The sequence below is a fragment of the Lissotriton helveticus genome, chromosome 9 (genome assembly GCF_964261635.1).
Source record: "Lissotriton helveticus chromosome 9, aLisHel1.1, whole genome shotgun sequence".
Classification (NCBI taxonomy): Eukaryota; Metazoa; Chordata; class Amphibia; order Caudata; family Salamandridae; genus Lissotriton; species Lissotriton helveticus.
Genome location: NC_136070.1, coordinates 364,345,396 through 364,371,708, shown reverse-complemented (window position 1 = coordinate 364,371,708; position 26,313 = coordinate 364,345,396). Strand labels below are relative to the sequence as shown.

At 46.7% G+C, this 26,313-nt stretch overlaps 2 protein-coding genes across 3 annotated transcripts in view; one reads left to right on the top strand and one right to left on the bottom strand.

Moving 5' to 3' along the window:
* Positions 1-26,313, top strand: part of DICER1 (dicer 1, ribonuclease III) — a 561,110-nt gene that overhangs the window by 81,682 nt on the left and 453,115 nt on the right. For both annotated transcript variants that reach the window (XM_078660108.1, XM_078660109.1), the window contains exon 5: positions 5,874-6,004. In XM_078660108.1, coding sequence (XP_078516234.1) covers positions 5,874-6,004 — 131 coding nt within the window. The remainder of the gene's footprint in view (positions 1-5,873; positions 6,005-26,313) is intronic.
* The window catches only part of LOC144781332 (agrin-like), a 72,202-nt gene that overhangs the window by 20,923 nt on the left and 24,966 nt on the right, over positions 1-26,313 (bottom strand). The window contains exon 2 of the mRNA XM_078660110.1: positions 16,233-16,454. Within this exon, the coding sequence (XP_078516236.1) occupies positions 16,233-16,454 (222 nt within the window). The remainder of the gene's footprint in view (positions 1-16,232; positions 16,455-26,313) is intronic.

Below are 26,313 nucleotides of genomic sequence, written 5' to 3'. Positions count from 1 at the left end.
AATAAGATTTTGGATTTGCCATTTGATGGTGACATGCTTTTTGGTAAGCATATAGACAACGCCTTACAGGACATCAAGAAGAACACTGAAACAGCTAGGTCCTTACGCACATTGCAATATCGCAAGGTACCTTTGCGAGGGGCAAAAGGTCAAGGTTTTTCAAATTACAGAGGAGGATACCAACAACGCTACTCCTCCTATTCGCAATCTTCGCAGACTTACAAGCCTCAATACTCTCAACGCCAGGGCCAGTCTGCGTCTTTCTCTCGCCAACCTGCAAGATGTCGACAGGGGCGTCAAGGGAGAGATTCTTCTAAACTTCAATAGCGGCCTCTCAGCTCGGTCTGCTGTTCCTCCACCCCTGGTAACATCAGTAGGGGGCAGGATTTCCCACGGTCTACGCAGCTGGAAGATCATAACATCTGATCGGTGGGTCCTCAATATCGCACAATTTGGCCCCACGTTGGAATTCCAACACCTCCCACCTTCCAGAGCTGCTCGCGCCACAGAATGAAAACAATTACAGCTTCTACGTCTCAAAGCCCACCAACTGCTCATCAAGGGAGCGATAGAGCCTGTGCCTCTATCTCAAAGAGGAGAAGGGTTCTAGTCCAGGTTTTTCCTGGTTCGCAAGACTGAGGAGAAATGGCGCCCAATTTTAGACCTGAGGGAGCTCAACACCTATCTCATAAAGCTATCATTCAGGATGGTATCCCTTCATGATATTTTGCGCCTTCTCAATCCAGGAGATTACATGGCAACTCTGGATCACGAGGACCCATATTTTCTTGTACCGATCTACCCAGCTCACAGACTATTCTTAAGCTTCACAGTAGCCAAGAGCCATTTTCAATTCAAAGTCCTGCCTTTTGGACTCAGATCCGCTCCTAGGATTTTCGCGAAGGTTTTAGCCCCGGTGGCAACGTTTCTCAGAAATTAATCTCTAGAAGTTTTTCCCTACCTAGACGATTGCTTGATAAAAGCTCCATCTTCTCAAGCAACTACAAGAGTAGTCACAAGTTGCATTCAACTTTTCCAGCATCTGGGTCTACAACTCAACAGGAACAAATCGGTCCTTCTCCCATCCAGGTCGGCCAAATGCCTAGGTTCTATTCTGGATACAAGAGGCTGCAAGGCTTTACCATCGGAGGAAAGACAAAGAAAGCTCATTCTCTCGGCTCGTGAATTGCAAAGGAGAGGGTCTCTATCGGTCCGTCTGTACAAATCACTCCTAGGATCGATTTCATCCTGCATACCCTTAATTCCGCATTGCAGACTACGTATGCACCTGTTGCAGGAGCAGCTAGACAGGCAATAGCGCCAGGCGGAAGGCTCATTTGACGACAAGATAATGGTCACACCTCTCATGAGGAAGGCGGACGATTGGTGGACGGACAAAGACAATATCTCAAAGGGTCTCACTTTCAAGATTGCTCCATCTCCCTTGGTTCTCACCACGGATGCCTTGCTGGAAGGCTGGGGAGCTGTTTTACAAGACCTACACGTGAGCGGTCATTGGATGCCCGAGCAACGTACTTTACACATCAATCTTCTGGAGCTCAAGGCAATTCATTTAGCTTTGCAAGCTTTCCTTTTGAGAATTCTGAATTTCACAGTACTGGTTCGTACGGACAACACGACGGCCATGCATTATGTGAACAAACAAGGCGGAACAAGATCTCAAGTTCTTTCAAGGGAGGCCCAAGAGATGTGGGAATTGGCAATTCTCAACCAAGTTTCTCGCTCAGCAGAACATCTCCCAGGTACACTCAACATGATAGCGGATACCCTGAGTCATCTGAAATCAGTCTGTCACAAGTGGGAACTGGATCAAGACACTCTTGACTAAGTCTTCACATGTTGGGGCACTCCGTCCATAGACCTATTTGCAACCCCACATAACAGGAAATGCTAGTTCTATGCAAGCAGGGATCACCATCGCGGCTCATTGGGGAATGCTCTTTCGATAGCCTGATCAGGCGCATTTGTTTATGCCTTTTCTCCAATTCCCCTGATTCCGAGGCTAATCAGGAAGCTCAAGACGGAACCCTGCAGAATGATTTTGATCGCACTAGCGTGGCCCTGCCAATTCTGATTCAAGGAGCTTCTCCTGCTCTCTCAGGATCAGCAAATTCACCTGCGGCCCATTCCATCTCTATTGACAATGTCCCAGGGCCAAGTGTTGCATCCAGACCCGAGCTCTCTCCAATTGACAGCGTGGCTCCTGAGCACCGGGAATTACAGAGTTTAAATATACCTCAGGAGTGTAAAGAAATATTATCTCAGGCCCGTGCACTTAGTACGAATAGGACCTATTACACGAAATGTAAACTTTTCTGCTTATGGTTCCACAGACAGAATCTCCATCCGTTCTCTTCTGCTCTTCACCAGATATTGCCTTACATTCTTTCTCTGGCTAAGTCAGGCCTGGCACATTCTTCCATCAATGTACACCTGGCGGCTATCTCTAGATTCAGGTGGACAGCTTCAGGTCCTTCTCTCTGGTCCGCGAGGATTGTCAAGCAATTCCTGAAAGGTCTTTTCAGGGCTTTCCCTCCAGTTCGGCCTCTGCCTCAAATCTGGGAGCTCAATCTGGTTGTGGATCATCTCATGAGACTTCCATTTGAGCCTATTCACAGAGCGGATCTAAAGATTCTATCATGGAAAGTGGCTCTCCTACTAGCCTTGACGTTGGCTAGAAGGATTGGGAAACTGCAAGCTCTTAACATTATGGAACCTTTTTTACAGTTCAAAAGATACTCTAATCCTAAGGACAAATCCGAAATTCATTCCAAAGGTGCCTTCGGATTTCAATTTGAACGAACCTGTGGTTCTGAAATCTTTTTTCCCTCGACCTACGTCTCCAGCAGAAAGGGCTCTGCATTCCTTGGATGTCCAAAGATGTCTAAAATGTTATCTTGAACGGACAAAAGCTTTCAGGAAATCTTCACAGCTCTTTGTTGCTTATAGTGCTCCTCGAAAAGATTTTCCTCTTTCAAAACAAGGAATCTCACGTTGGATTTCCATTGCTATTCATTATTGCCACCAGGAGACGGGTAAGCCGCTAGAAAGACATGTACAAGCTCACTCTACGAGATCAGTCTCATCCTCTACGGCTCTCTTCGCTGGAGTTCCTATCAAAGACGTTTATAGGGCAGCTACGTGGAGCAGTGCTCACACGTTCACAAAGCATTACTGCTTGGACTCTTCCACAAGAGATGAAGCAACAGTTGGACAAGCGGTCCTGAGGAATCTCTTCCAGTGTACGGTGAGCTTTCCTTTCTATCCCTCCTTCCTATGATAGCACATTTTGAAACTGAGGATGTTTACGGACTACTGTTTCAATGGCTTTTGCTTCTTATGACAGTATGGATACTAATGTATTTGATGCTTATATCACAAAATGTGCTTTGTTATTGCTTACTGCTAGCTATTCTGATACAAGCTATGGGAATCTATGAAAGTTCCAATACTGGGGCAAGAAAACAAGTTGCTGAAGTTTGCGGAAGGCTGAGCTTTCCCAGGGGAGGAGGGTGGGCGCACAGGAATTTATGAAAGTTACCAATACTGGGGAACCAAAGTTACAGGTAACTAACATGTTTTCATCTTTTACATACTTTGGCATAAGAACTTCTGTTCTAAAGAGAACATCCATTATGCTGTACTAGATCAGATTAGTGGAAAGACGAATAGGTGAATGAAATGCTCTTATTCAGTGGCTTGTAAATTTGAGTTGGAAAAAATGATACTCGTAACTGATATTTCTTTGTGAATGGCCCCTTTGTCCTACCTTGGATATTGTTTGCACATCATGTTTGGTAATTGATTTCGATTAGGTACGTAGGTCAGCACTGCGTATGCTGATAAAAGCAAACTGTGCAGGGTTCTTGAAATTGATATTCTTACATGGATGAAAGGGGTCTTCAAGTATCTTTCTGGACATGCCTAGACAAGTCTGCTTTATAAATGAGGCTGGATGAAGGAAGCTTGTTTATAAAAGTGAATGATCATTGTGGATGCAATAAGAGTCAAGATTGTGCAAAGGTGCATAAACTAGGGTGTTCTCAAATGAGCAGTGGGCAAAGATATTCAAATTTACTAAGCAAGAGTCATAGTGCCTAAGATAGTTACCTCCCCTAATTGTGAGTCAGGTCACTTTGGTTCTAAATGGTAATCTGACCTCGAATCTAATAAGAATGTTGTTGGTCACGGTTACAATGGGACTGATGCAGAAGAGGTTATCCGTTTCTTCTTGAATGGGAGAACTAATGCAGTGCTGGTAAATGGAGTGCTATTCCAGACCCACCCCTTATTTTGCTGGAGTGTATTTAGTGAGTGTTTATAGATGATGAATAACTTGTCTTTATACCTTAGGCTCAGAGGCAGAGGTCTGGTAGAACAATACTGGGTTTATCAGCAAACCTAGTGGATACACAAAAAATGGCTTGCTGTCATGTTCCTGATGTTTCAAGTGTGTCCCAAAATGTTCTATGTAATCTCAGTAGACCTGTCAAGCACGCTTTGCCACTCAACCAGGCTTTGATACCAATGTCAAAAAGGTTGCTCACAGTCCTCACCTTGCAGAATCTGGGAGGTTCAGGGGTCATCCCTGCCTAATCAGGTCAGCCTATTGTTTGTTCCTGGGAGACTTTTTACATCTTTTTTACACCGATTCCAGTGCAAATCAGTGGCAGTTTGAGAGCAAATGTAAATAAGTCTCCAGGAACTTCAGGCAGGTAAAAGGTAATTTTCTAAAAGTTACTTTCCCTTAATAGTTCTAAAACATCTGACTACCATTTAATTAGATTTTTAATAACTATAAGACAATAGGTGGTTATTTTTCTATATAGTCCCATTCCTGAGATTATTAGGTTTTTATAATTTTCTTCGACTAAACTGTTTAGGCGTTGGTAGCTAATGCCTTTAAAATAAAAGACCATTATTATGTTGTGTTATGTTCTGGGTTTTGCTATAAGCCAGCCTGTCTTTCAATAATGAAAATAGCTTTTCGCTGCTTGTCACTTGTGGGAGATGTTAACAGTAATTTGCTACATATCCTACTTTTAAATACTATGCACACTACTGTGTGTACTGTAAGGCCTCATGGGGTGAACTATTAATATATCTTAAAGGAAGATTTTTACATGCAAAACGGCTTAATTTGACCAGTTGAATTGACGTTTTTACACTACTGCAGTTGAGCTACACAGGGTAGGCCTGCAGCCTAGTTTGCACTCCCACTGCAGTGAATTGCACAATAGCTGTTTCTAAAAGTGACATTTTTCTTCTAGGCACCAAGGGCACCTTGTTGCATACACTCTGGACTTAAAATTAAATTAAATATACTAATTAGGAATATGCTAATTCACCCATATTTAAAGGGAGGAGCACAGACACTTTACTGCTGTCCGGCAGGGGTGAAGTGCACAGAGTTCTAAAGCTAGCAAAAATATATGGTCCAGCAAAAGGCGAAAAATCCGGGATAACCGCAAAGAAAAGGTGTATTTCTTACATGAGCCATATATGGAAATAGCTGTTTACTCATTGTGACTTTAGTTTGAAGAATATGCAGTAGGGAAATTGAAAGGCTACTGTTAACTTTAAGGGTTTATTTATTGTTTAAAATGTGTCTTTAGAAAGGGGTGTTATGTTTGGAAAAAAACAAAGGCTGTTTTGTAAGGGATCCAGCTTGTAGATTTAAATATTCATTGTTAATGAATCCAGTTAAGAGCTCCATGATGGAGAACTTTGATTACATGTACCAGGATAAGCACATTTATTTTAGTTTCTCCTATTTGGTATTTTGTCACATCTTTATCTGATATCAGCAGATACTAAACATGGGAAGAGTAAAAAATATTTCTTCTTCCCAGCAAACCAAGTCGCTCAGCAAGTTTCAGCTGTCAAAACTCATTCAGACCTTAAGGTTGGGGAGTATTCAGATTTGGAAATTACTGAATTGTGGACCGCAGAGAAATGGAACCAAGAATTTGTTCATCATCAGGTAAAGTATAGAAGTGGATTCATAGATTAAAAATCGTTTCAAGATTCTATATCACAACAGGATCTTGAAACCGTAATGTTGAATGGTTTTGGTCCATTATTAAAGTGGTGTCAATTACTACTTTCAAATGTATTTTTGTTGTGTTTTGTAGCTTCAGAAATTAATTGATATACATAATACAGGTATTAAAGAGGAGTTAGGCCTGTCAGTGTTTTATTTTTATGCACAGAAACAAAATGGAGGCACATTATTTTCTTCAACTTAACCGAACTAGGCATCTGTAGCTAATGCCTATTTAGTCAGTCAGTCAATCACTTTTATTCGATTAAAAAAAATCACAAACAGACACAAGATACAGATCATAAAAAACAGTAATATAGAACGATAAAATACATACAATTATAATAAACAAAAAGTATAGATAACATTTCATGTATAAAATGAGCATATATCATAAGTTCAATAAAACAGTATATAAAATTATTTCTTTCATCGTTAAAAACTTCCCTGTGACAATTTTATTACATGATTCCGCCGGCACTTACTAAAGTAATTCAGTTATAATGTGTCCGTGCCGTGCGTTGATGCGCTTCTTGTTTAAACGAACTCCTGCCACTAAAAAGCTTGCTACATGAAAAGTTACGTGTGCACTAGACAAAAGTTGTAAACACAGGAGCGCTGGCCTGACCTGTAAGAAGCCAGCCTCCCGGAGAATTGGTAACAAACATTTTTTTCTGATTTGTGCATAGTGTTCGCAAAACATAGTAAAATGTAATGTGTCCTGTAGTGAAAAATGATCACAATCACAGGGATTTGCGTGAACAGGAGTATCCCACGTAGCATAGGAGCCCAACAAAAAGTATATCAAATTTAAACGAAATCTAGTTAAAAGAGAACGGTGAAATGGTCTGGTTACAAAAACTAGGTAGGGTTCAAGGCCTGAAGCGGTGATAAGGGCATAATTTCTTCTGACAAGCTGTTTTTTCAGCTCTATCTCCTCCCGCTCAGCCATAAATAAATTTATCAGTGTAGATTTTATCACCGCGACATCCTCTTTTTTTTAATGCAATCAGGAGAATAAAAAAGCTCTATGCGCCCCGCATAAGACAGCATTGATTTTACATAAGACAGCCACGGGATTCTATGAGCTCTATCTAGGGCTAAACAGTCTTTGAGGATCAGATGGTTTAAAGAAATTTCCTGATTAAGCCAAGTTTTTAACCAACAGGTAACAGGGGCAGATTTTATTTGGTCTGTAACAAACCCAATGCCTAATTCTGAGTGTATGGTAAAAGTGGGGGTGGACTGGGGAACTGAGAGCAGCGATCTAATAAATTTGTTTTCCGCCTTCTGGATAGTATCAGATTTTGTATATCCCCAGATTGAAGACCCATAGGTGGCTATAGCCAAGCATTTGGCTTTATACACTTTAAGAATAGCCTCCATTGGTCGTGACCCCATTCTTTTAACAAAACTCAGGAGGGCTGCAGCAGATCTTACGACTGCGTTCGTTTTTAACTTGTGTTGGACGCCCCAAGTTCCTCTGTCGTCAAAAATTACGCCCAGGTAAGTGAAGGAGGAGACCCTCAGAACTTGTTTCCCTGTGCAAGAGAATGTTATAGGTTTCTTATTCCTGCTAGTTAATCCCACGATCATGACCTGGGATTTTTGGGTATTTATTTTTAAATCTAAGGAGTTCATAAAATCACCAAAAGAAGCCAATAGTCTATTGAGGGCCACACCTGTACGAGCCAAAAGAACCGCGTCATCCGCGTACAGGAGGACCGGGATGTTGGTCTCCCCTGCACGCGGGACGTCAGCAGCCGAGGTGATGAGAGCTGGCTCTAGTGCGTTTATGTATAGAGTAAAGAGGAGGGGGGCAAGGATACACCCTTGCCGCACCCCCTCTCAGATTTAAAGAAACTAGTACATCTTCCCTCCCGGGTGACTCTGACGGAGGCCTGTAGTCCACGGTGGAGGTTAGCTAAGAAGCCAACAAGCGCCGGCTCAATACCCATGTCCAAAAGGACCCCCCACAGCCTTGACCTGTTTACCAGATCAAAGGCTGAGGAGAGGTCCATAAAGGCCATATACAAAGCCCCCTCTTTCACTATGGTGTATTTACTGATGATCAAGTGCAGATTTAAACATTGATCCAGTGTGCTCCTTTTAGCCCTAACACCGTACTGGGCATTCGACATGGTTCCCCTGCCTTCTAGCCATGTTGTTATCCTACCTAAAATAACTCTGCCCAAGATTTTAACAGCAGAGTCTATTAGGGAAATAGGCCTATAGCAGGCGGGATCACCCCTTTGGCCCTTTTTAAAGATTGGAATAATTATAGACCTAGTCCAGGACTCAGGAAAATTATTTTCTCTTGCGGCATTGAAGACATTAGTCAGAATCTTGGCCCAGAATTTTGGTGCAGACTTATATAAGTCCGCAGGAACCCCATCGGGGCCCGGGGCCTTATTCTTGAGTGATTCCTCTATAGATTTTTTCACATCTTCCTCCCTGAAGGCTAGAATTGGCTCTAAACGAGGGTGGGGAAAAGCTCCTGTGTGTAACCAGAGGAAGACTGGCTATAAATGTTACCAAAATGGGCGAGCCACTGCTCATCCGGGATAACACATTCCACACCATGATTCTCCACCCCCGAAAAATATGGATGAATAATCACCTCCCAGAATTTAGAGCTGTCCCGCAAAACTTCATCTGATTGCAGGTCATTCCAGGCTTGTTCTTTGATCTGGTTTTTCCGAGCGTGGATAGCGTGTTTATATTTCTTCCTAAGAAGCGCTATATGAGTTCTATTTCTGGGTGTTTCCTTTAATCCCTTTAAGAGGGCGGAGTGAGCCTTGGTACAATTTGTATCAAACCATCGTTTTCCTCTCTGCCCACCTGAGTATGCTTTAAGCGTTAAGTCAGTATTTACTTGTTGACATATTATATTAAAAGCCTTAACTATCCTAGTATTAGGGGCCGCAGGGTCTTAGCAAATGCCAACCTCCTCTTCTACCTTTACTAAAACCTCTTTTAAAAGAGTGACCGGGTCACTTTAGACCATTTCAACCTTCTACCCTGATCTTTAGTTGTCAGATCAGTCGCGCATTGCGCCTGAGAGTCTTTAAAATCTAATGACCCCCCCCCTGAGCAACCTCTAGTATCACGGGTCGCTAAAAATAGAGTCTTCTACCCTATAGTTTAAGATAAGTGACAAAAAAAAGGATGATAAAAAATATAATCTATTACTGAACCTGTGTCTTTCCCCTTGAACGTTGGCCGTCTAGGGCCTAAAGGGCAGCAACTTGATTCATAAAGATTAAAGGAGGCCAAAAGGTTCTCCAAGGCTTCCCCTTGTTTAGTGTGTTCGAGATGCGTGGGGAGTGAAAAGAGTGGCCCTCCTTTGTCTTCCAAGATACAATCCAAACGGCAGGGGTGGATATTAAAATCGCCCATGAGGATAACCTCAAAACTATTATGTATAGTTCTATATTTGTCTAAAAGTTCCTCAAGGGACTCTAAGTGTTGATTTATACTGACATTTTCAGGAGAATTATAAAAATTAATAAGTAAAATAGCAGGGGAATTCACGACTAGTAGTTATACTGCTAGGCAGTGGGGGGAGCCTGACTCTAGCTGTTTGGCTGTCCCTTTCAGATTAAGTGAGATTAATAATGATAGGCCTCCGTTTGCCCTCCCTGCTACACTCGGTTTTGCAGGGATGCTAAAGTGGGCATACCCATCTAAGGCAAATCTGTTAACTGTATCCCAAGTTTCTTGAAAAGAAATTATATCAAAAGATGAAACAAAGCCCACCCATTTCTCATTTTGGATCTTAGATCTAGAACCGGCAATGTTCCAACTAAAGATTCTACATGTATTTGTTTTAATTCGATTCAGAGGGGACGTGTGATTAATGTCACAGGGTTTGTATAGTCAATCGGAATTACCTAGCTGTGACAGAGATGTAAAACGATTTGTCAATGGCAAGCCCCCTGTCTGTATGTCTTCAATAATCTGTGTGGGTATCACGATTGAGGGGGAGCGCTGGGGAGGAGGAGCAGAAGCACCGCTCTTGAGATGCATAACAAAGTCACAAGGTCCTAAAGTAGGTGTATCTCTCGTTTCTGTTATCCTCTGGGGGCGAGAATATGACTTCTTACCCCGGGGGATAGAAATAACCTAAAGGAAGTGGTCTAATGTCAATGTTTGAAATAGGAGACCCATCCCAGAATAGTCTTTCAGCAACATTGCTCCCACAAAAATTTACAACGATACAATCTCCGGTAATGTTCTTCGCCCTGTGTCCTACCCACCCCACCCTTCTAGCCATAATGATGGAGGAGGATATATCACACTCCCCGCTAGAGTAGTGTTTGCACCATTCCCTGGTTTTGTCCAGGAGGTCCCTGGTAGACTCTCCCTCATTTTGTTGTAAGAGTGGGACCCCAGTTAATACTGCCACAAAAGGGGCAGCGTCTGGTGGAAGGTGCAACCTGGGGCTACTGGGGTTAGATATAATATGGGAGGGGTTAGGACATGCAGCATTATTCTCGTGTGTGTACTTTGTTGCTGAGATAGGGTTAGATTGTATTGTAAGATTTCTAATGCCGGGACTACCTACTTTTGGATTTGGGATTGGTAACACATGTTTAAATGATACAGATGGGCATGAGTTCCCAGGGAGGTCTTTCACCCCTGAACATGCCATGGAATCTGTATCTTTGTTCTCGGCAGACTTAAAAACAGTTACCGGGTGTCGCTCTAAAGTACGAAATTCATTAATAAAAGAGTCTATTTTTTCACACCTCTTTAGTAAACCAGCCAAACAAGTGTTGAAACAGTCAACAATATCTTTGCAGATTTCTTCCAGAATTGGCTCTAATCGGGCGTTAATCAATTCTTCCAATTTATCCCCCAGAAGTGAGCAAATGTCATGAACATGATCCTGATTGAGAGACACATGATTAGCTTTCCCCCCACATTTCTTGAGCTTCTGTTTAACCGCAATTAGAGGTACGTTTGAACTGTGACTCTCTGCAAATTGTGGCGGAGACTTATGGGTCACAAGTTCGTGGCTGGGTGGCGCCTCAGTCAATATGCAATCGGTCGTTACCTCTGTAGGTGCAGTTGGGTAATCTGCAGTAGATGGTTCATTAGCCTTTCCCATTTCTAGCTCTTTTTCGGCATTTGCAATTTTTTGATTGATAGCGCCAACCGCTGAAGTTAAGTATGATATGATTGTGTCCGCCTTACGAGGGACCTTAGCGTCTTTGGCCCCTTGCCCCTCATTTCCCAAATGTTTGCGCTTACCCATTGATGTTGCTAAGGGGGGAGGCCCTGCCCGGCCTCCTCTGGCCCCTGATGGCCACAGATGGCCCGCCCTCTGCCCGGGCTCAGCCCGACGATGCCCGCGCGCGTCCCGCGATGCGGGAGGAAGTGCTGGACTAAGTGCGCCTCCGGGCGGAAGTCTCTGTGTTCCGGTGGCGCCCCCGCGAAGCAGGGGGCGCTGGGTAATGTAGTTTCTTTCTGCTGCCCGGCCCCTCTCAGCTGCCGCTGGTGAGCTGCGGCGGCAGAGGCAGGCAGCGCTGGCTGGTAGCTACTCCTGGCGCGGTGAAGCGCTAAGCCGTGACCCCCGAGGCTGATGAGATGATTCCTCCCCTGCCTATTTAGTAAAAGACCATTCAAATGGTTTGTTATGTTTTACACTGTGCACAGGATAGATGGTCTACAACAATGCCCAGTCCTCTCTTCCTCAAGTCACGTGTGACATTCAAACAACAAAACACTAAATTCTGTCATCTCAGCCCTTCAGAAAGATACAAATAGGAGCAGGTGCATGGCTGCATGCAGATGATGTCTCGTGTATTCACTCTTCAACTCACACAAAGCAGTCTTTTGACTTAAGTTGATCTGACATCTGTCTGTGCAGCACATGTGGCCCCTTGCACTCAGTTTGACTGTGGCCCTCATCATATGGTGTAACATGGCATTCACTGCGAAAGGCAGTATCGTCCGAAGCTAGATGTTCAAAGCTGAACCCCCACTGCCATTGCTGGACTGTACCTTTTGTGATTTCATCTACTTTTAGTCTCTAGAATAGACATCTTTGGTTGCCCTCTGTCGTGGTGTCCTCATAGAATTGGTGTTGTATCCAATCTCTCGTCTCCCCCTCTTTTCAAGGAGTTTTTAGCTTGGTGTTTGTGTTTAAATGCCTGTTAAAAACGTCTCCTGTATACTAGAACTTGCTTCGAGGCTTTTTCTGAACTAAAATGTCCAGAGAGTACTCGTGTGTCATTTTAGCTCGGTGAGTCTGGTAAATATTTCAAGGTGGCCTTCTTCTTTCCTATTGTCTGCATCTAACTTCTCTACTGTCTGTCTTCCTGTCCCTTTTGCCTGTCATTGTTTTCACGTGTGTGTGTTTGTGTGTATGCATTTGCACCTTCTTGTGTTCTCAACAATGTTTTCTCTTGTTCATGCCTACATGTTTCAAGGCCACTGTCAATGTATTAGTCACCCTTCACGAGTACCCTTGTTTTATTAGTGTCTCCCTTTCAGCATCTGCATTTAACAGTGCACATGACTTCCTGCTGCACTGTTCTTTCTGTGTGTGTTATTTATCTTCGCTCTGTATCAGCCTCTTAAAGTCATGATAACTGACATGTTTGTGCCTCCCTTTCACAATGCAACTTACTCTGTCTTCCTGGCCTAGGTTGGAGATAGTCCAAAGTACCACCCTGCATTTCGTTTAGAACTTAGAGTTTTGAATTGATAAGTATCCTTGATTGGGAGAGAGTACATCCTTTCAAGCTAGGTGAAATGGTTTTGTCAATTTAGGACAAGGATACTGTGTGAACTGTATCCTTGGAGCCTTCAAATTTTTGTTTGAAAGCATGGATGGAGGGCTTTGCTAAAATAAGGATATTTTGAAGCAGAAATGATAGTTGAAGTCCATTCTCAGCAGGTCTAAGTAGAGGAACACATTTTTCAAATCTTCATTCTTTGAGGTCATAATTAATAGAGGTCTACGAAACTAGAGTAATTTTCAATAACATAAAATTACAGCAAAATTAGGTATAATTGCACGGAATATCTTTCACTCATACAATTTTAGGATGGGTCGTTTGGGTAAAAAGTAAACTCAAAAATGCAATTTTGAGTTGATTTCTGGTTGCTTGCATTGTAAACAGTGGCACTCACGTTTGTATTTGTAGTTTTGTGCTTTAAAAATTACCCGATTGGTCATCTCGGGTAAAAAATGACCTGAAATGTTTGACTGCTCATTTTAAAGGAACCGCTCCTTGCATTCAAAACACTCCTCTCATGCGCAAATGTTACCTGAACTGTACATCTTGTCACAATTTCGTCCCGAATGGGAATTTCATAGGGAGACGTGGGATAATGGTTTGCAAATTATGTTGCACAAAATTATGCCAGCATTATTAAAATTTCGTCCCGGCTCAGTAATTAATCAATCAATCATAGCATTTGTAAATCGCACTGCTCACTCGTGGGTGTCTCAAGGCGCTGGGGGGAGGGGTGATGCTGCTACTGCTCGAATAGCTAGGTCTTGAGGAGTCTTCTGAAGGTTAGCAGGTCCTGGGTCTGCCTTAGGAGGATGGGGGAGGGTGTTCCAGGTCTTGGCGGCGAGGTGGGAGAACGATCTGCCGCCGGAGGTCACTCTTCAGATGCGGGGGACGGTGGCGAGGTCGGCGGAGCTGGCGGTTGGGGGTGTAACAGCTGAGTAGTCTGTTGAGGTATGCCGATCTGGTGTTGTGCAGTACCTGTGTGCGTCGGTGAGGAGCTTGAAGGTGATCCTCTTGTTGACGAGGAGCCAGTGCAGGTCTCTCAGGTGGGGTGTGATGTGGCTGTGGTGAGGGATGTCTCGGATCAGGCGTGCAGAGGCGTTTTGAATGCGTTGGAGTCGTTTTAGGAGTTTGGTCGAGGCACCTGCGTAGAGGGCGTTTCCGTAGTCCAGCCTGCTGCTGATCAGGGCTTGTGTGATCGTTCTTCTTGTTTCGGTGGGGATCCACCTGTAGATCTTGCGGAGCATGCAGAGGGTGTTGAAGCAGGAGGACGAGACCGTGCTGACCCGCTTTGCCATGGAGAGAGTAGAGTAGAGTCGAGGATGAACCTTAGGTTGCGTGCGTGGTCGTTGGGTGTTGGAGCTGTTCCCAGTGCGGTCGCCCACCAGGAGTCGTCCCAGGCCGAGGGGGTGGAGCTGAGGATGAGGACTTCCGTCTTGTCCGAGTTGAGCTTCAGTCTGCTGTTCTTCATCCACTCGGCAACGGCTTTCATTCCTTCGTGGAGGTTGGTTTTGACGGTGAGGGGGTCCTTGGTGAGGGAGAGGATCAGCTGAGTGTCGTCGGCTTAGGAGATGATGTTGAGGTCGTGCAGTCTGGCGACGTGGGCGAGCGGTGCCATGTAGATGTTGAACCGTGTCGGGCTGAGGGATGAGCCCTGGGGTACGCTGCAGATGATCTCGGTGGCTTAGGAGCGGAAAGGGGGGAGGCGGACGCTCTGGGTTCTGCAGTAGAGGAAGGAGGTGGTCCAGTTCAGAGCCTTGTCTTGGATCCCAACGTCGTGGAGGTGTGTGCATAGGGTGCGGTGGCAGACCGTGTCGAAGGCGGCTGACAGGTCCATGAGGATGAGGGCCGTGGTTTCTCTGTTGTCCTGCACAGCCCTGATGTCATCGGTGGCGGCGATGAGGGCCGTTTCGGAGCTGTGGTTGCAGTGGAACCCAGACTGGGACGGGTCCAGGATGATCTTCTCCTCGAGGTAGCGGGTCAGTTGTCTGTTGACGGTCTTCTCGTGGGATGTCGTTGGTGTTTGAGCTGGGTTGGAGGGTTCCTTCACGATGTTGAAGAGCTCTTTGCTGTTGTGTACATTGTTGTCTAGGCGGTCTTTGAAGGTGGCCCTTTAGGTGGATATGATGAGGTGATTGTGTCAGCGGGTGGCGTTCTTGTGGGCTGTGTAGCTGTCCGGTGTCTGTTCACAGTGCCATTTGTAGGTCTCAGCTAGCGTGGCTGCGCACATGCGTAGCTCGTTTGGCGAGATTTTATGTTTGAGTAGCTTCAGTAAAGGGCTTTAAGCCCCGCCCCTCTTTTCCATTGGCCGCGTCACCGTTTATGCTAAACGGTGGCCAGCCATTGGAAAAGAGCTTTTTGTGACGTGGACTTTAGGCTTTTTCTGCCGTCCCACTTGGACGGACTCGCCTGCTTTCCGTTGTCGTAAACGTTTTCTTATATTTATGGGGTCATGTGTTTCAAACACATGGCCCCATAAAGACAAGAGATTTGGCTTCATCGCGGTCCTCTTTCGCTTACGGGACCGCACTTTTTTTTTTTTTACAGTGCACTTAAACCCTTGTCGTGTTAGGTTGAACTGTAAGTCATTGCTGTTCACCCCTACTCTACAGAAGCCTCATAGGTGTTTCCTCACATATGCGCTCTCTTCCTGCAACTGGAGTTGGGAGGAATCGAGGGAACCTCGAGACATCTTCCCTTGTAAACCGCGCGCAAGAAACTGAGGCGCTCCGTCAGCAGCCGAGGGTCTCATGTGACCCCGATGGAGAGGGCACTCAGTCTCCTCTTCCACCCCCGGGAATGCGAGGCTGGGGACGGCAGCGCCGCCGCTTCTTAGCCGCACGCGGCTGGGACAAGCTCAGAAAGAAAGGGGCTCGTCAGTCCGCATAAGTGCTTGCATTTGTAGACTGGACACTATTGCTCCTAGAAGCCTATCTTCGCGCAGACAAAGTGGGTTAGAGCCATGCCGGAATTCCACTGGCACAGTGCGAGCTGCCCATGTTCTACCTATTTTGTGAACGTACTGAGAGTTTGCTTTCTATATGCACCTTCTCAGTGCGATGTAATCTTGCTCTACTGCCACCTGTGTGGTACTTGCTGTGTGGAACCCTACTGATGCTTTATAAAAAAAAATCAACATACCAAAGTCAAAATGATTGGCTTAATGAGTTTGTGTTCTTGCTGGTTGTAATCAATAAAATGCCAGTCCAATGAGAGGAAAGAATGCACCCATTGCACTCTCCCTCTTGAGACTATTCCTGCATTTGGTCTCACTCAGTGTAGGTGGAGCCCTTTGCAGCATTTAAATAGAAAAAGCCTTTGATTGGCTGCTTGGACTCTGCCTACTGAGCTCCAGTTCGCTCCAGGTGGCTCTCCCAATGATCTTTCATTTACATAAGGTAACAAAATAGTGGTCTTACCGCAAGCCCCCTTGTGCTTGACCTTGATCTCCTTCTTGAGGATGCAAGCCATGAATTCCAGCTCGCAGGCGTTGCCGTACGTGCAGTTGTCGCTGCCGCAGATGGGGTCGAAGATACTCTGGCACACCTGCAGGCACTCGCACACCGCCTGTTGGTTCTTCACCACACATGTGGCTCCAAACGCACACTCAGAGTCCAGCCACAGGCCCGGGGTGCTGAGGTCTGTGCAAGAAAGCAGAGCATTAAGGCTTTCGCTTCTCCAGGTCACTGGCGGACTCTATTCTGTGCATGAACAACTCTATTGACAGCAAGCGGTTTAAACAAGCAACCTCTGCACTAGTCAAGCCTACTGCATACCGCTTCCTGCTGGAGAAAGTGCTGGGGATACAATGCCAGCCACCTTTGTGTTAGGGGGTGGAGAGACCACTAAATATTCTTTAATCAGTAGCACAATGTGGTATTTACTTCCTCCATTTATTGCCCCTACTTTTAGGAAGGGAGCCAATCACAAGGGAAAACTAGGGCTCATCAGGGAATTATTCACAGCGCAAACACAACCTCAGTGTCAAGATCTACAAATCTCTTTGCAAAGGCATTACTTCTCCATCAGGAGGCAGTCTGACAGTACCTAATCTGAACATTTAATGTTGGAAAGCATCAAACTATGGGCACAATTCCTGTTTGGCACTGCCAACCTTGGGGTGGGGCTGATTCACCTTGAGGCAATGATGAAAAGAAAGCACTTTGAGAAACCATTTACCTGAATGTGCTCTTCTGGCCATGGGCAAATTAATTCTACCTCATTCTGCTGGACTCTATGACCCACTATCCACTAAGTGCCGTTTGGCTATACTATTCTGCCTGCGTGAGCAAAACCACAACAAAGTCATTCACAAGATGACAACTAACGCTTAACAAAACACCTAAATGTGCCTAAGTGTGACCAGAGCAAGGACACCATGGCTTAACGTGAGCCCGCCGTTCAGTATGGTTCATGAGCCAATCTCCAAGGAAGCGGATGGGAGAGGTACCATTTTCCTAGACCTCGGGAGCAGCAGACAGCCTCGGAAGCATCATCGGGCTGTACTTCCATTCCCCCAGCGTGAAAAGTTTCAGATGTCTGAGAAGGAAGTCGTCACCAGATAAGGAAGAAAGTTGGTGTTTAGATAGGACACGTCGCACTGTCAAGCACCCAATTACCCTTCTGTCCATCCTCTCCGTTATCACCGGCTGCAAGGACCAAAGCTTGCTCTCTGCTCATCCATCTTCTAGGAACCCTCCTGCCCTGTGCCCACAATCACAGGGGGCATCGGCTGAGATCCTTCCCTTCTATCGACTGGGGCTGCTCCCGCTGCCAAGCGGCTCTGCGCACGACTTCAGATGCAGTCGGTCTCCCTCTCCCAAAGGACTTTCTGGGCCCTCTGTAGCCTGCCAGCGCACCAGCACATCACTGTGTATATAGCCCACAGAGCTCTCTATCTAGGTTAGCCGCATGCAGGCGAGGTGTTAGCAGCGTAAGGAAGATATATATGAATAGAGAGGAGCGAGAGAGAGACGGAGCTGGAGGTAAAGCGAGAGATGTACACCTGGAGAGAGGGGAGTAGAGTAAGAGGAGGCAGTCAAAGAGAGACCTGTATAACGGGATGGGACCCGAGGAGAGGAAATGAAGGCAAGGAGACAGGGAGCATGAGGAGCAAAAGAGACCTGATAAGAGGGGGGAGGGTACATAATTAGAGACACAGGTGAAGGAGACCTGAAGAGAGCGAGGTAAAGGCAGGGAGAGAGACAAGAAAGGTGAAAAAAAGGAAGACGTGAGAAAGAAAGAGTAAATCGAGAAAAGCTGACATGAAGAGACCGAACTGAAGCAAAGGATGGAAGAGGACTTCAAGAAAAAACCCTAATGTGAGAGAGGGGTGGAGCAGGAAGAGAGACCCGAGAAGCGAGGGAGACCAGAAGAGAGATTCCTAGAGACATAAGCAAGGCAGGAAAAGTGAAAGCGGCAGCGGTGAAGGGAGGGAGGGAGACAAAATAATGACAATAAAATAGATCAGAGAAATCCGCAGGTATAGGAAAAAGTGGAGCTAGGCCAAATCGCAGGGGATAGGAAAAGTGAGATAGGAAAAGGGAGAGAGAGGAGAGAAAAAGATGCTGGTATGGGATAGAAAGAGGCTAAGAGAAGGCTAGGGGGAATGGAGAGAAAACAGACGAGTGTGAGAGACCGAAACAGACTAGACAAGTGAAGGGACAGAAGAAACCAACCGAGAAAAATAAGAGTGGGAGATGCAAAAAGAAAGAGTATCGAAGAGTGAGCGAGACAACAAGAAAGGAAAAGTATCAAATGTAGTGCAAGAGTAGGAACATGACAATCTGTAAACTCTTCACCAGAAGTGAAAGAGAGCAAGAGGCTGAGACCGGAAGAGAGACCCAGAGAAAACAGATAGAAGGACAGAGATCAGACAGAAAAGTGAGAGATGACGGTAGGCACCAGGGAGAGAGCTGGGAGGAGATACCAGGACATATGATGGGTGAGATGCTGGGTGAAAGGCAGGTGGGCAGAGCTTCATCTGGAAAGAAAGAGTTGGAGACGGGTTAAGAAAGAAAGGCTGGAATAGAGACACCAAGACATAGGAACAGCATGAGAAATGAAGGCATGAATATGGAAAGAGATGGAGAGGTGTGTGGGAAGACGGGAAGAGAGAGGGAGTCACCAGCGGAAAAAGACTTAGCAAAGCCAATTGTTAGGGCTTCCCTCTTGGATTGGCTAATGCAGACTTATTGGCTTTGCAAATGTGTTTTGCCAATGCTCTTTCAAACCAGAAAAATAAAAACATTGTATTGCCCGTGCTTAACAGCACAGCTGTGTCTTTATGCACAAGTGCATCATGATTAGGGCTCCCTGGTACCACCACTTTTATATTTCCATTAAAACCACAAACATACAGAGCAGGAAATATTAGCTCCAAAAGAGAGAAGGCAGAAAAATAATTGAGCGTAGCAAGCGAGAAGAGCAGAGCAAAAAAGATGGGGAGAGAACAGTAAAAAAGACACAAAGAAATAAAATTGGCGCAAACAGAACAAAAGGGAGGAAATGGACAGATGGGGAGTGAACGCTATTAAACAGAGAGAGAAGGAAAACAAGATGAGGAAACAGTACAAAAAAGAAAAGATGATAGAGAGACGAAAGAAAACCAGTATAGACAAGCATTAAAAATGCAATAGGTCTCGCCTTTCATTAAGTTAAAGCCATTTGCTTTGCTATACAATACCATTATCAAAGCAAATGGCTTTAACTTAATTAAAGGTGGGACCTACTAAATTTTCTTTTTTTTATATATTTCTTTTTATTGAAACAAAACATCAGCATGTAGAACATTTCAGTGGGCAATCACGGTGGCAGAGCCAACATATTGGGATGATAGGATAAACAAAGTTCAAGAAAACCATCAGAACCTCATGGAGAGGGGGAATCGTCAGATACAACTTCAAGGGGTGGCGTACAAATTTCTCCTCTATAACTATTCCAAGGTCCCCAGATCCGTGACCATTTCCGAGGGCACCCCCTAGCCAGATATGTAGTCTTCTATCTAAACCTACACCAATCTAAATTATCTTCCCACTCTTCTAGTAAGGGGGCCTGCACCGCTCCTCATAACTGTGCAATATTACGTTTGGCGACCATATATCCCAAAGTGACCCATTGTGTCTGCGAGTGATTTAAATCAGTAGGTTCCCATATGTTAAGCAAACATCTCCTCGCCTCCGGGGAAAGGGGACCCCAAGCACCGCCCTTATTGTGTTGTGGATACTACGCCAATATGTGGTGACAAATTCCCATTCCCAAATAATATGCATGAAGGTACCAACTAGGCCACAGTTCCGTTTACAAAGCCCCGTGTCTGAAAGTCTCATATGTACCAATCTAGGGCCCGTTAGGTAAATTCTGTGAATTTTTTTTAATTGAACCAATCGGAGGCGAGCTGGAATCGCAACCTCTCTAGGAGAGGACACAGCTAACTCACAGTCTTCATCATCTAGTTCAAGTCTGTCTTGTGACCACTTGTCCCTCAGTGCCCCAAGAGAGTCAGTCCTATGGTTACTCAATTTTTTATATATAAGAGAGATCGTCATGTCAGGTAAGTGTCCGTCCAGTATTCTGTCTTCCAAAGGGGAAGGCTCTGAGGGTTCAGCACCACTGGGCAATAATGACAGGAGAGAATGCCGCACCTGGCCATACCGAAAGTATTCAGAGGGTGCAAGTTGATATTCCTTCTGCATATCTTCAAATGCTTTAATCCCTCCTTCCCCCAAATATCTTTGACCGAGGCGATACCAATAAGGACCCATCTATCAAAGCCTTTCGTCTTCCATAGCTTACCAAGTCTTTTAGAGTCCCAAAGAGGGGTGGCCATAGTCAACCTATCCTTCCAACCCAAGGAGTCTGTGGCACGGTGCTAGACGTGTACGGAATGCTTAGTAGGCCCCTTCAACTTCACTCTGTTAGGTCGAGAATATAAGGCTCTATTATAGTTATTACCGGGGAGCAACCACTTGTCCATTGCGTAACCAGGATCATCGACCCGGCCATAAGTACAGTGATTAATTGCCACCAAATGGGCCGCCTAGTAGTATCGTTTGACATCCAGAAGGGCAATGCCTCCGTCCTACCAGGAAAAAGTCAGCTTGTGCAGTGCAATACGAGGCCGTCCCTCCCAAAGGAGACTCAGTTGTAGACTCTCAATTTCCTGGAAATAGCTCGAAGGCACCACATCTAAGGAGTTCTGTAAAGCGTGGGAGGGCCATCATTTTAAACAATGCCGCTCTACCCAATAACGAGAGAGGGAGCCTCTTCCAATTGGATATATCACTCCTCAACTGATGAAGAGGGGTCGGAAGGTTGCGAGTATATCTAATCGAAGGGTCTAGGGACACAAAAATCCCCAGATATTTAAATCCTTCCACACAAACTGTATAGGACAATTCCCAGGACGTACAGGAGGATCACCCTTTAAAACAAATAATACGGACTTATTCCAATTAATAGTGAGGCCAGAGTTTCGCCGAAAAGAAGTGAGGACATCACAAATCACAATGAGAGACTTACGCGGGGAGGACAGATACAACAAAATATCATCCGCATAGAGGGAGATGCGGTCCTCCCACTCAGGGGACCACCGCAGACCCCTAATCGAGGGCTCCCAGCGTATCCACGCAGCCAGAGGCTCTATAGCTAACGCAAAAAGAAGGGGGGACAACGGACAGCCTTGGCGGGTACCACGCCCCAACAAACAAGAAGCAGAGACTTTATTATTCACTACCACCTGTGCCAGTGGGTCCGAATACAACAAGCGTTCCCAACCAATGAAGCCAGGGCCAAACCCAAACTTGCCCAACACTGCCCACAAATAGGGCCATTCAATCGTATCAAAAGCCATTGTGGCGTCCAATGACGCTACTATAGCCGGTTCTAGTAGTGTCTGGGCCCTAGCGAGGACTCCGTGCAATCTACGCAGGTTCAGAGCCGTGTTTCTGTGGGGCATAAAACCGATTGATCAGGATGAACCAAATCTGTAATGACCTTGAGCAGCCTGTTTGCCAACTGCTTGGCCAAAACCTTTGGCTTGGTGTGGAGTAGAGAAATAGGCCTATATGAGGCACAACTAGTCTTAACCTTACCCTCCTTGTGTATCACCACTATTGATGCGATCCTCTGGTCCCTCGGATGGGTCCCTCTTTCTCTGGATTCCAAAAACATGCCTTTTAAATAAGGTGCCAGGCGATCCGGTTTAAGCTTGTAAAGTTCTATAGGGAGACCGTTAGGGCCCAATGCCTTCCCAGAGTTTAACGAACGGATGGCCAAAGCAATCTTGTCTGCCGTCAAGTCACTATCCATGACATTTTTATCCTCTGCAGAAAGATGCGGGAGTTGTATATCTCGGAGTAAAAGATGGGAGTCAGCCTCTGAGCGAGACGAGACTGAAGTATAAACATGCTGGAAGTGCCTGGTGAACTCATTTACTATAGACTGAGGATCTGTAAGCCTTTCACCCTCCTCCGTTACAAGCTCAGGGACCAATGTGCTAGCCCATTCCTTCTTATCCAGCCAAGCGATAAGTTTACCAGCCTTGTCCCCCAGATCATAAAGCCTGCCCTGTTGCTCCCTGCCAAGAGCTTTTGCCCTGTCCATAACTAGCGACTTATAATCATGTTGTTTAAGGCTTAGATGATGAAGCTTACATTGCGTCATTCCTAACTCCAAATCTCTTTCCAAGCCCTCAAGTTCAGACTCCAGTTCCACTACCTCTTTCTGCTTCTCCCTCTTGTCGCCCGCTACCAGTGACAAAGCCTGATCCCTGACCACGGTTTTAAACGCCTCCCATAAGGATACCGAGGAGGAGACAGACCCCTCATTAACCACAAAGTAGTCTTCTAGCTTAAAAAGAAGGTCGTTACGAATTTTGGGACTTCGCAAATACCATGGGTTTATGGGGGCCACTCGCCCTGCCGAACCGCGGTTTACAACAACGTGGATTCATAGTGGCGTGTGGTCCAAAATCCCTCTGGCCAAGTGGCTGACCTCCATCACATACGAAGCTTGTGCTGCCGGGACCAGACAATAGTCCAATCGTGAAAGACTATTATGTGCCCCAGAGTGGAATGTATATTGCTTCTGATCTGAATACAGCAATCTCCAGCAATCTACCAGACCCATAGCTTCCAGGAAGTCAGGCAGCCATCGTGTCGCCCTCCCCATCTCCCGAGGGGGATGTCTGTCCATCTCTCCCGAGACGACCGCTTTAAAATCGGCCCCCAAAATTAAAAAACTCTCCGGAAAGTTCCAGGAGGACCGATCCCAAGTTGTACCCTGAAGCCCGGGGGGGCCATAAATGGAAAGAAAGGTGATGTGGTGTCCCTCCCACAGGCCCGAAACCCCGACATATCTACCCCTCCCATCCTCCCAAGTGGAAGCAACTGACAGTGGGAATGCATTACGGATCAAGACTCCCACCTCTCTCTAACCAGAAGTGAACCCTGAATGCGCAATCAACTTGTATCCCATTCTATGTAGTGCTTTACATGAATTACAAACCAAATGAGTTTCCTGGAGTAATACCACATCTGGTGCCTGTCTCTTGAGAAACACTTCAAAGAAAAAAAAAAAAAAAGCAATGGAGGCGGGACCCGTTCCGCCACCCCTGCCCCGATCCCCTCATGACAACAAAATCCCCCCTGAGCCTCAAAGTCAAATCACCACTCAAAGTTCCAGAAGGCAACTCAGCCGTCCGGCCATACTCACTCCCAATCACATTGTCCTATTAAAGGTCTGCGAAATAAGTGAGAGGCGTCTCACTCCTGCTCAAATACCGCCTCCTCTTCCTCCTCCGTTCGGTTCGGCGACTCCGCTTCATCCCGAGGAAGAGTGTCTAGCCAGTCAGACACAGTCTCCAGAGTGTCAAATAACCAAACCTTCCCAAGTACCTCAACTCTCAAACGTGCAGGAAACATCAGTACATACTTCAGACCTCTATCTCGTAGTTTCTTTTTGACTGCCAAAAAGTTCCGATGTTGCTTCTGCACTGCCTGCGTGAAGTCTGGGGGAAAAAGGAAAGGTCGGAGTTCTCAATCCGAACAGGGCCTCCAACTCTTGCTGTCTCCAGGATAAGATCCCTGTCACGGAAGTTTAATATTCTGGCAATCAGCGGGCGAGGCAGAGCCCCGGGTCTCGGCCCTCCCCCCGGCCACTCTATGCGCCCGCTACACGGTGAAAAATTTACTGAGGCCTTTGGGCTGAAGATGCTTGAGGACCAGCTCCTCCACAAATGGGTCGGGCCGGACCCTCGGACCTTTCAGGAACCCCCAGAATGCCTATGTTATTTCTCCGGGCCCTACTTTCTTACTCATCCAGTTTGCGTTCCGTCTGTTCGTGGGAGGACTTGAGGACCCATACAGCCTGCTGGAGCTGGGCGACATCATCAACCAATCTGGAAGTTCTGATGTCTAAGGATTTGACCTTCTCGTTTACCTAGGTGAGGTCCGCCCGTATGAGGTTCACTTCTATAGATACCGTATCCAACTTGGCGTCCATAGTCTCCATTTGCTGCCCCAGGGAGGATTTAACACCATCTATAGCACCCATGATGGCGAGCCCTTAGGCTGGGTATAGCGGCCCAGTTTATTGGACTGTATCAGCTTTGGGGCTCTCTGTGCTCTTGAACAGTGTTTCTCCCCTTCTGGCTTGGACGCCATTTTGTATGGTGTTAAAAGCCCAGTCCGCCAACCCACACTAACTCTTCTCTCGGTATTGTTGAACCCCGGGATCCAAATTTATTCACTTCCCCGATGTTGCCTCAGGGTCGGCAGCCCAGGGGAGTACCTCCACTCCAGGTGGCAGTCCCCGGCTTCCGGGCTCCTACAACTCACCCCGTCCAGGTGTCTCTGCGCTCCAGCTGTAAGAGAGTCACCAATCCAATCTCCTCTCTCCGGGCCCGCCGCGCTGACACTAAGCCCCACGACCCTCCAGGATTCCGCCCCACCAATGGAGACAGCGGGCCATCAACCGGAATACACCAGGGCAATTTGCACCCGTGCCACAATTTCACCTATCTGCATCACCAAAGCACAGGAAGTCAATCGGGGAGGAGGGTGGGGGCCCGACGTCACCACGATCTTCACCTGCCCCTGCCGGGACAGCAATGCTGGGCTCCTTTTTTCCGCCGTCTACACCAATTACTCTGGTCCAGAAGCCTCCAGACCACCAGATCACTCCTCCAAGGAGGGGGAAAGGGGGGGGAGCACCACGCCGCCTCACACGCCTCACATGCTGCCGCCTCCACCGGTAAAGCTGCTGCTTCCAAGGGACCCGACCCGCCACTTCTGGTCACGGGTCCTCGATGTTGTGAAACTCCATGGTGGCCGGCGTCCCCACTCCAGCCCCCGGTCTCCGCCGCCGGCAGGCCCCAGCTTAAATCGGGCACAGCTTTTGATTGCTGCCTCTCCAAAACCCCAGAGCAAGCCCCACTTTCACCGCGCAACCTCCGACACCGTTTTCTGGGCTCAGGAGGCAAGATTAATAGCAGGATGTTGGGACCGGCGGACGGACTCGGCAGGAGCTGAGAGTCCATGCGGCCATCATGTCCAGGCGCGTAGCTCCTCTGATACCTATTGCATTTTCAATGCTTGTTTCTCCAGCTTTTGGCAGGTTTGCTTGGAGGCCTGGAGGTCTGCAGTGAACCAGCTGGCTTTCTTGCTGGTGTGTCTGTTGGAGGGTTTCTTGATCGGGGCGAGGGTGTTGGCGCAGTTGTCGATCCATTGTCTGAGGTTGCGGGCGGCGGTGACCAGGTCGGCGGGTGGGCTCCTGGCGAGGGTGGTTGTTAGCTGGTATTCAGTGACTTTGCTCCAGCAGCGGCGTGGTATCTGTTGGGTGCGGAGGTGCATGGTGGGTTTCCGGAAGGTGAAGTGGATGCAGCGATGGTCGGTCGAGTGGAGTTTGGTGGGTGGTTGAAGGAGACGTGGGTGCTTACGGAGAAGATGGCGTCAAGCGTGTGGCTGGCAGAGTGGGTTGGTGTTGTGACGAGTTGTCTGAGTCCGAGGTTGTCGATCAGGGTGGTGGAGTTGGTGGTGTTGTTGTTGTTCTCGAGGTGGAAGTTCAGGTCCCCGAGAAGGATGTAGTCTGTGGAGGCGAGGGTGTGTGTACTGACAAAGTCGGTGATGGAGTCGCTGAACTGTGGTCGCGGTCCAGGGAGGTCTGTAGACGAGGGTTCCTCTGAGGGTGGTGTTGGGATCGGTGTGGATCTGGAAGTGCAGGTGTTCGGCGGTGCTGAGAGTGTCGTCTGTAATGGTCGAGACTCTGAGAGTGTTCCTGTGGACAATGGCGATTCCTACTCAATTGGTGCGGCGACGTCTGGTGAGGTTGAGTCGAGTAGGTCCCAGAGTTCAATGGCATGTTTTTCCGGTGGAGCAGGTGTTGAGAAGAATGCATCGGAGGTGGTTGCGTTGTTTCACGGTGGGTGGATTTGTGGATCGGATGCTGGTGAAGCTGCAGTTCTGGCAGGAGAAGGGTCCTTGTGTGCGTTTCAGGGCGGCC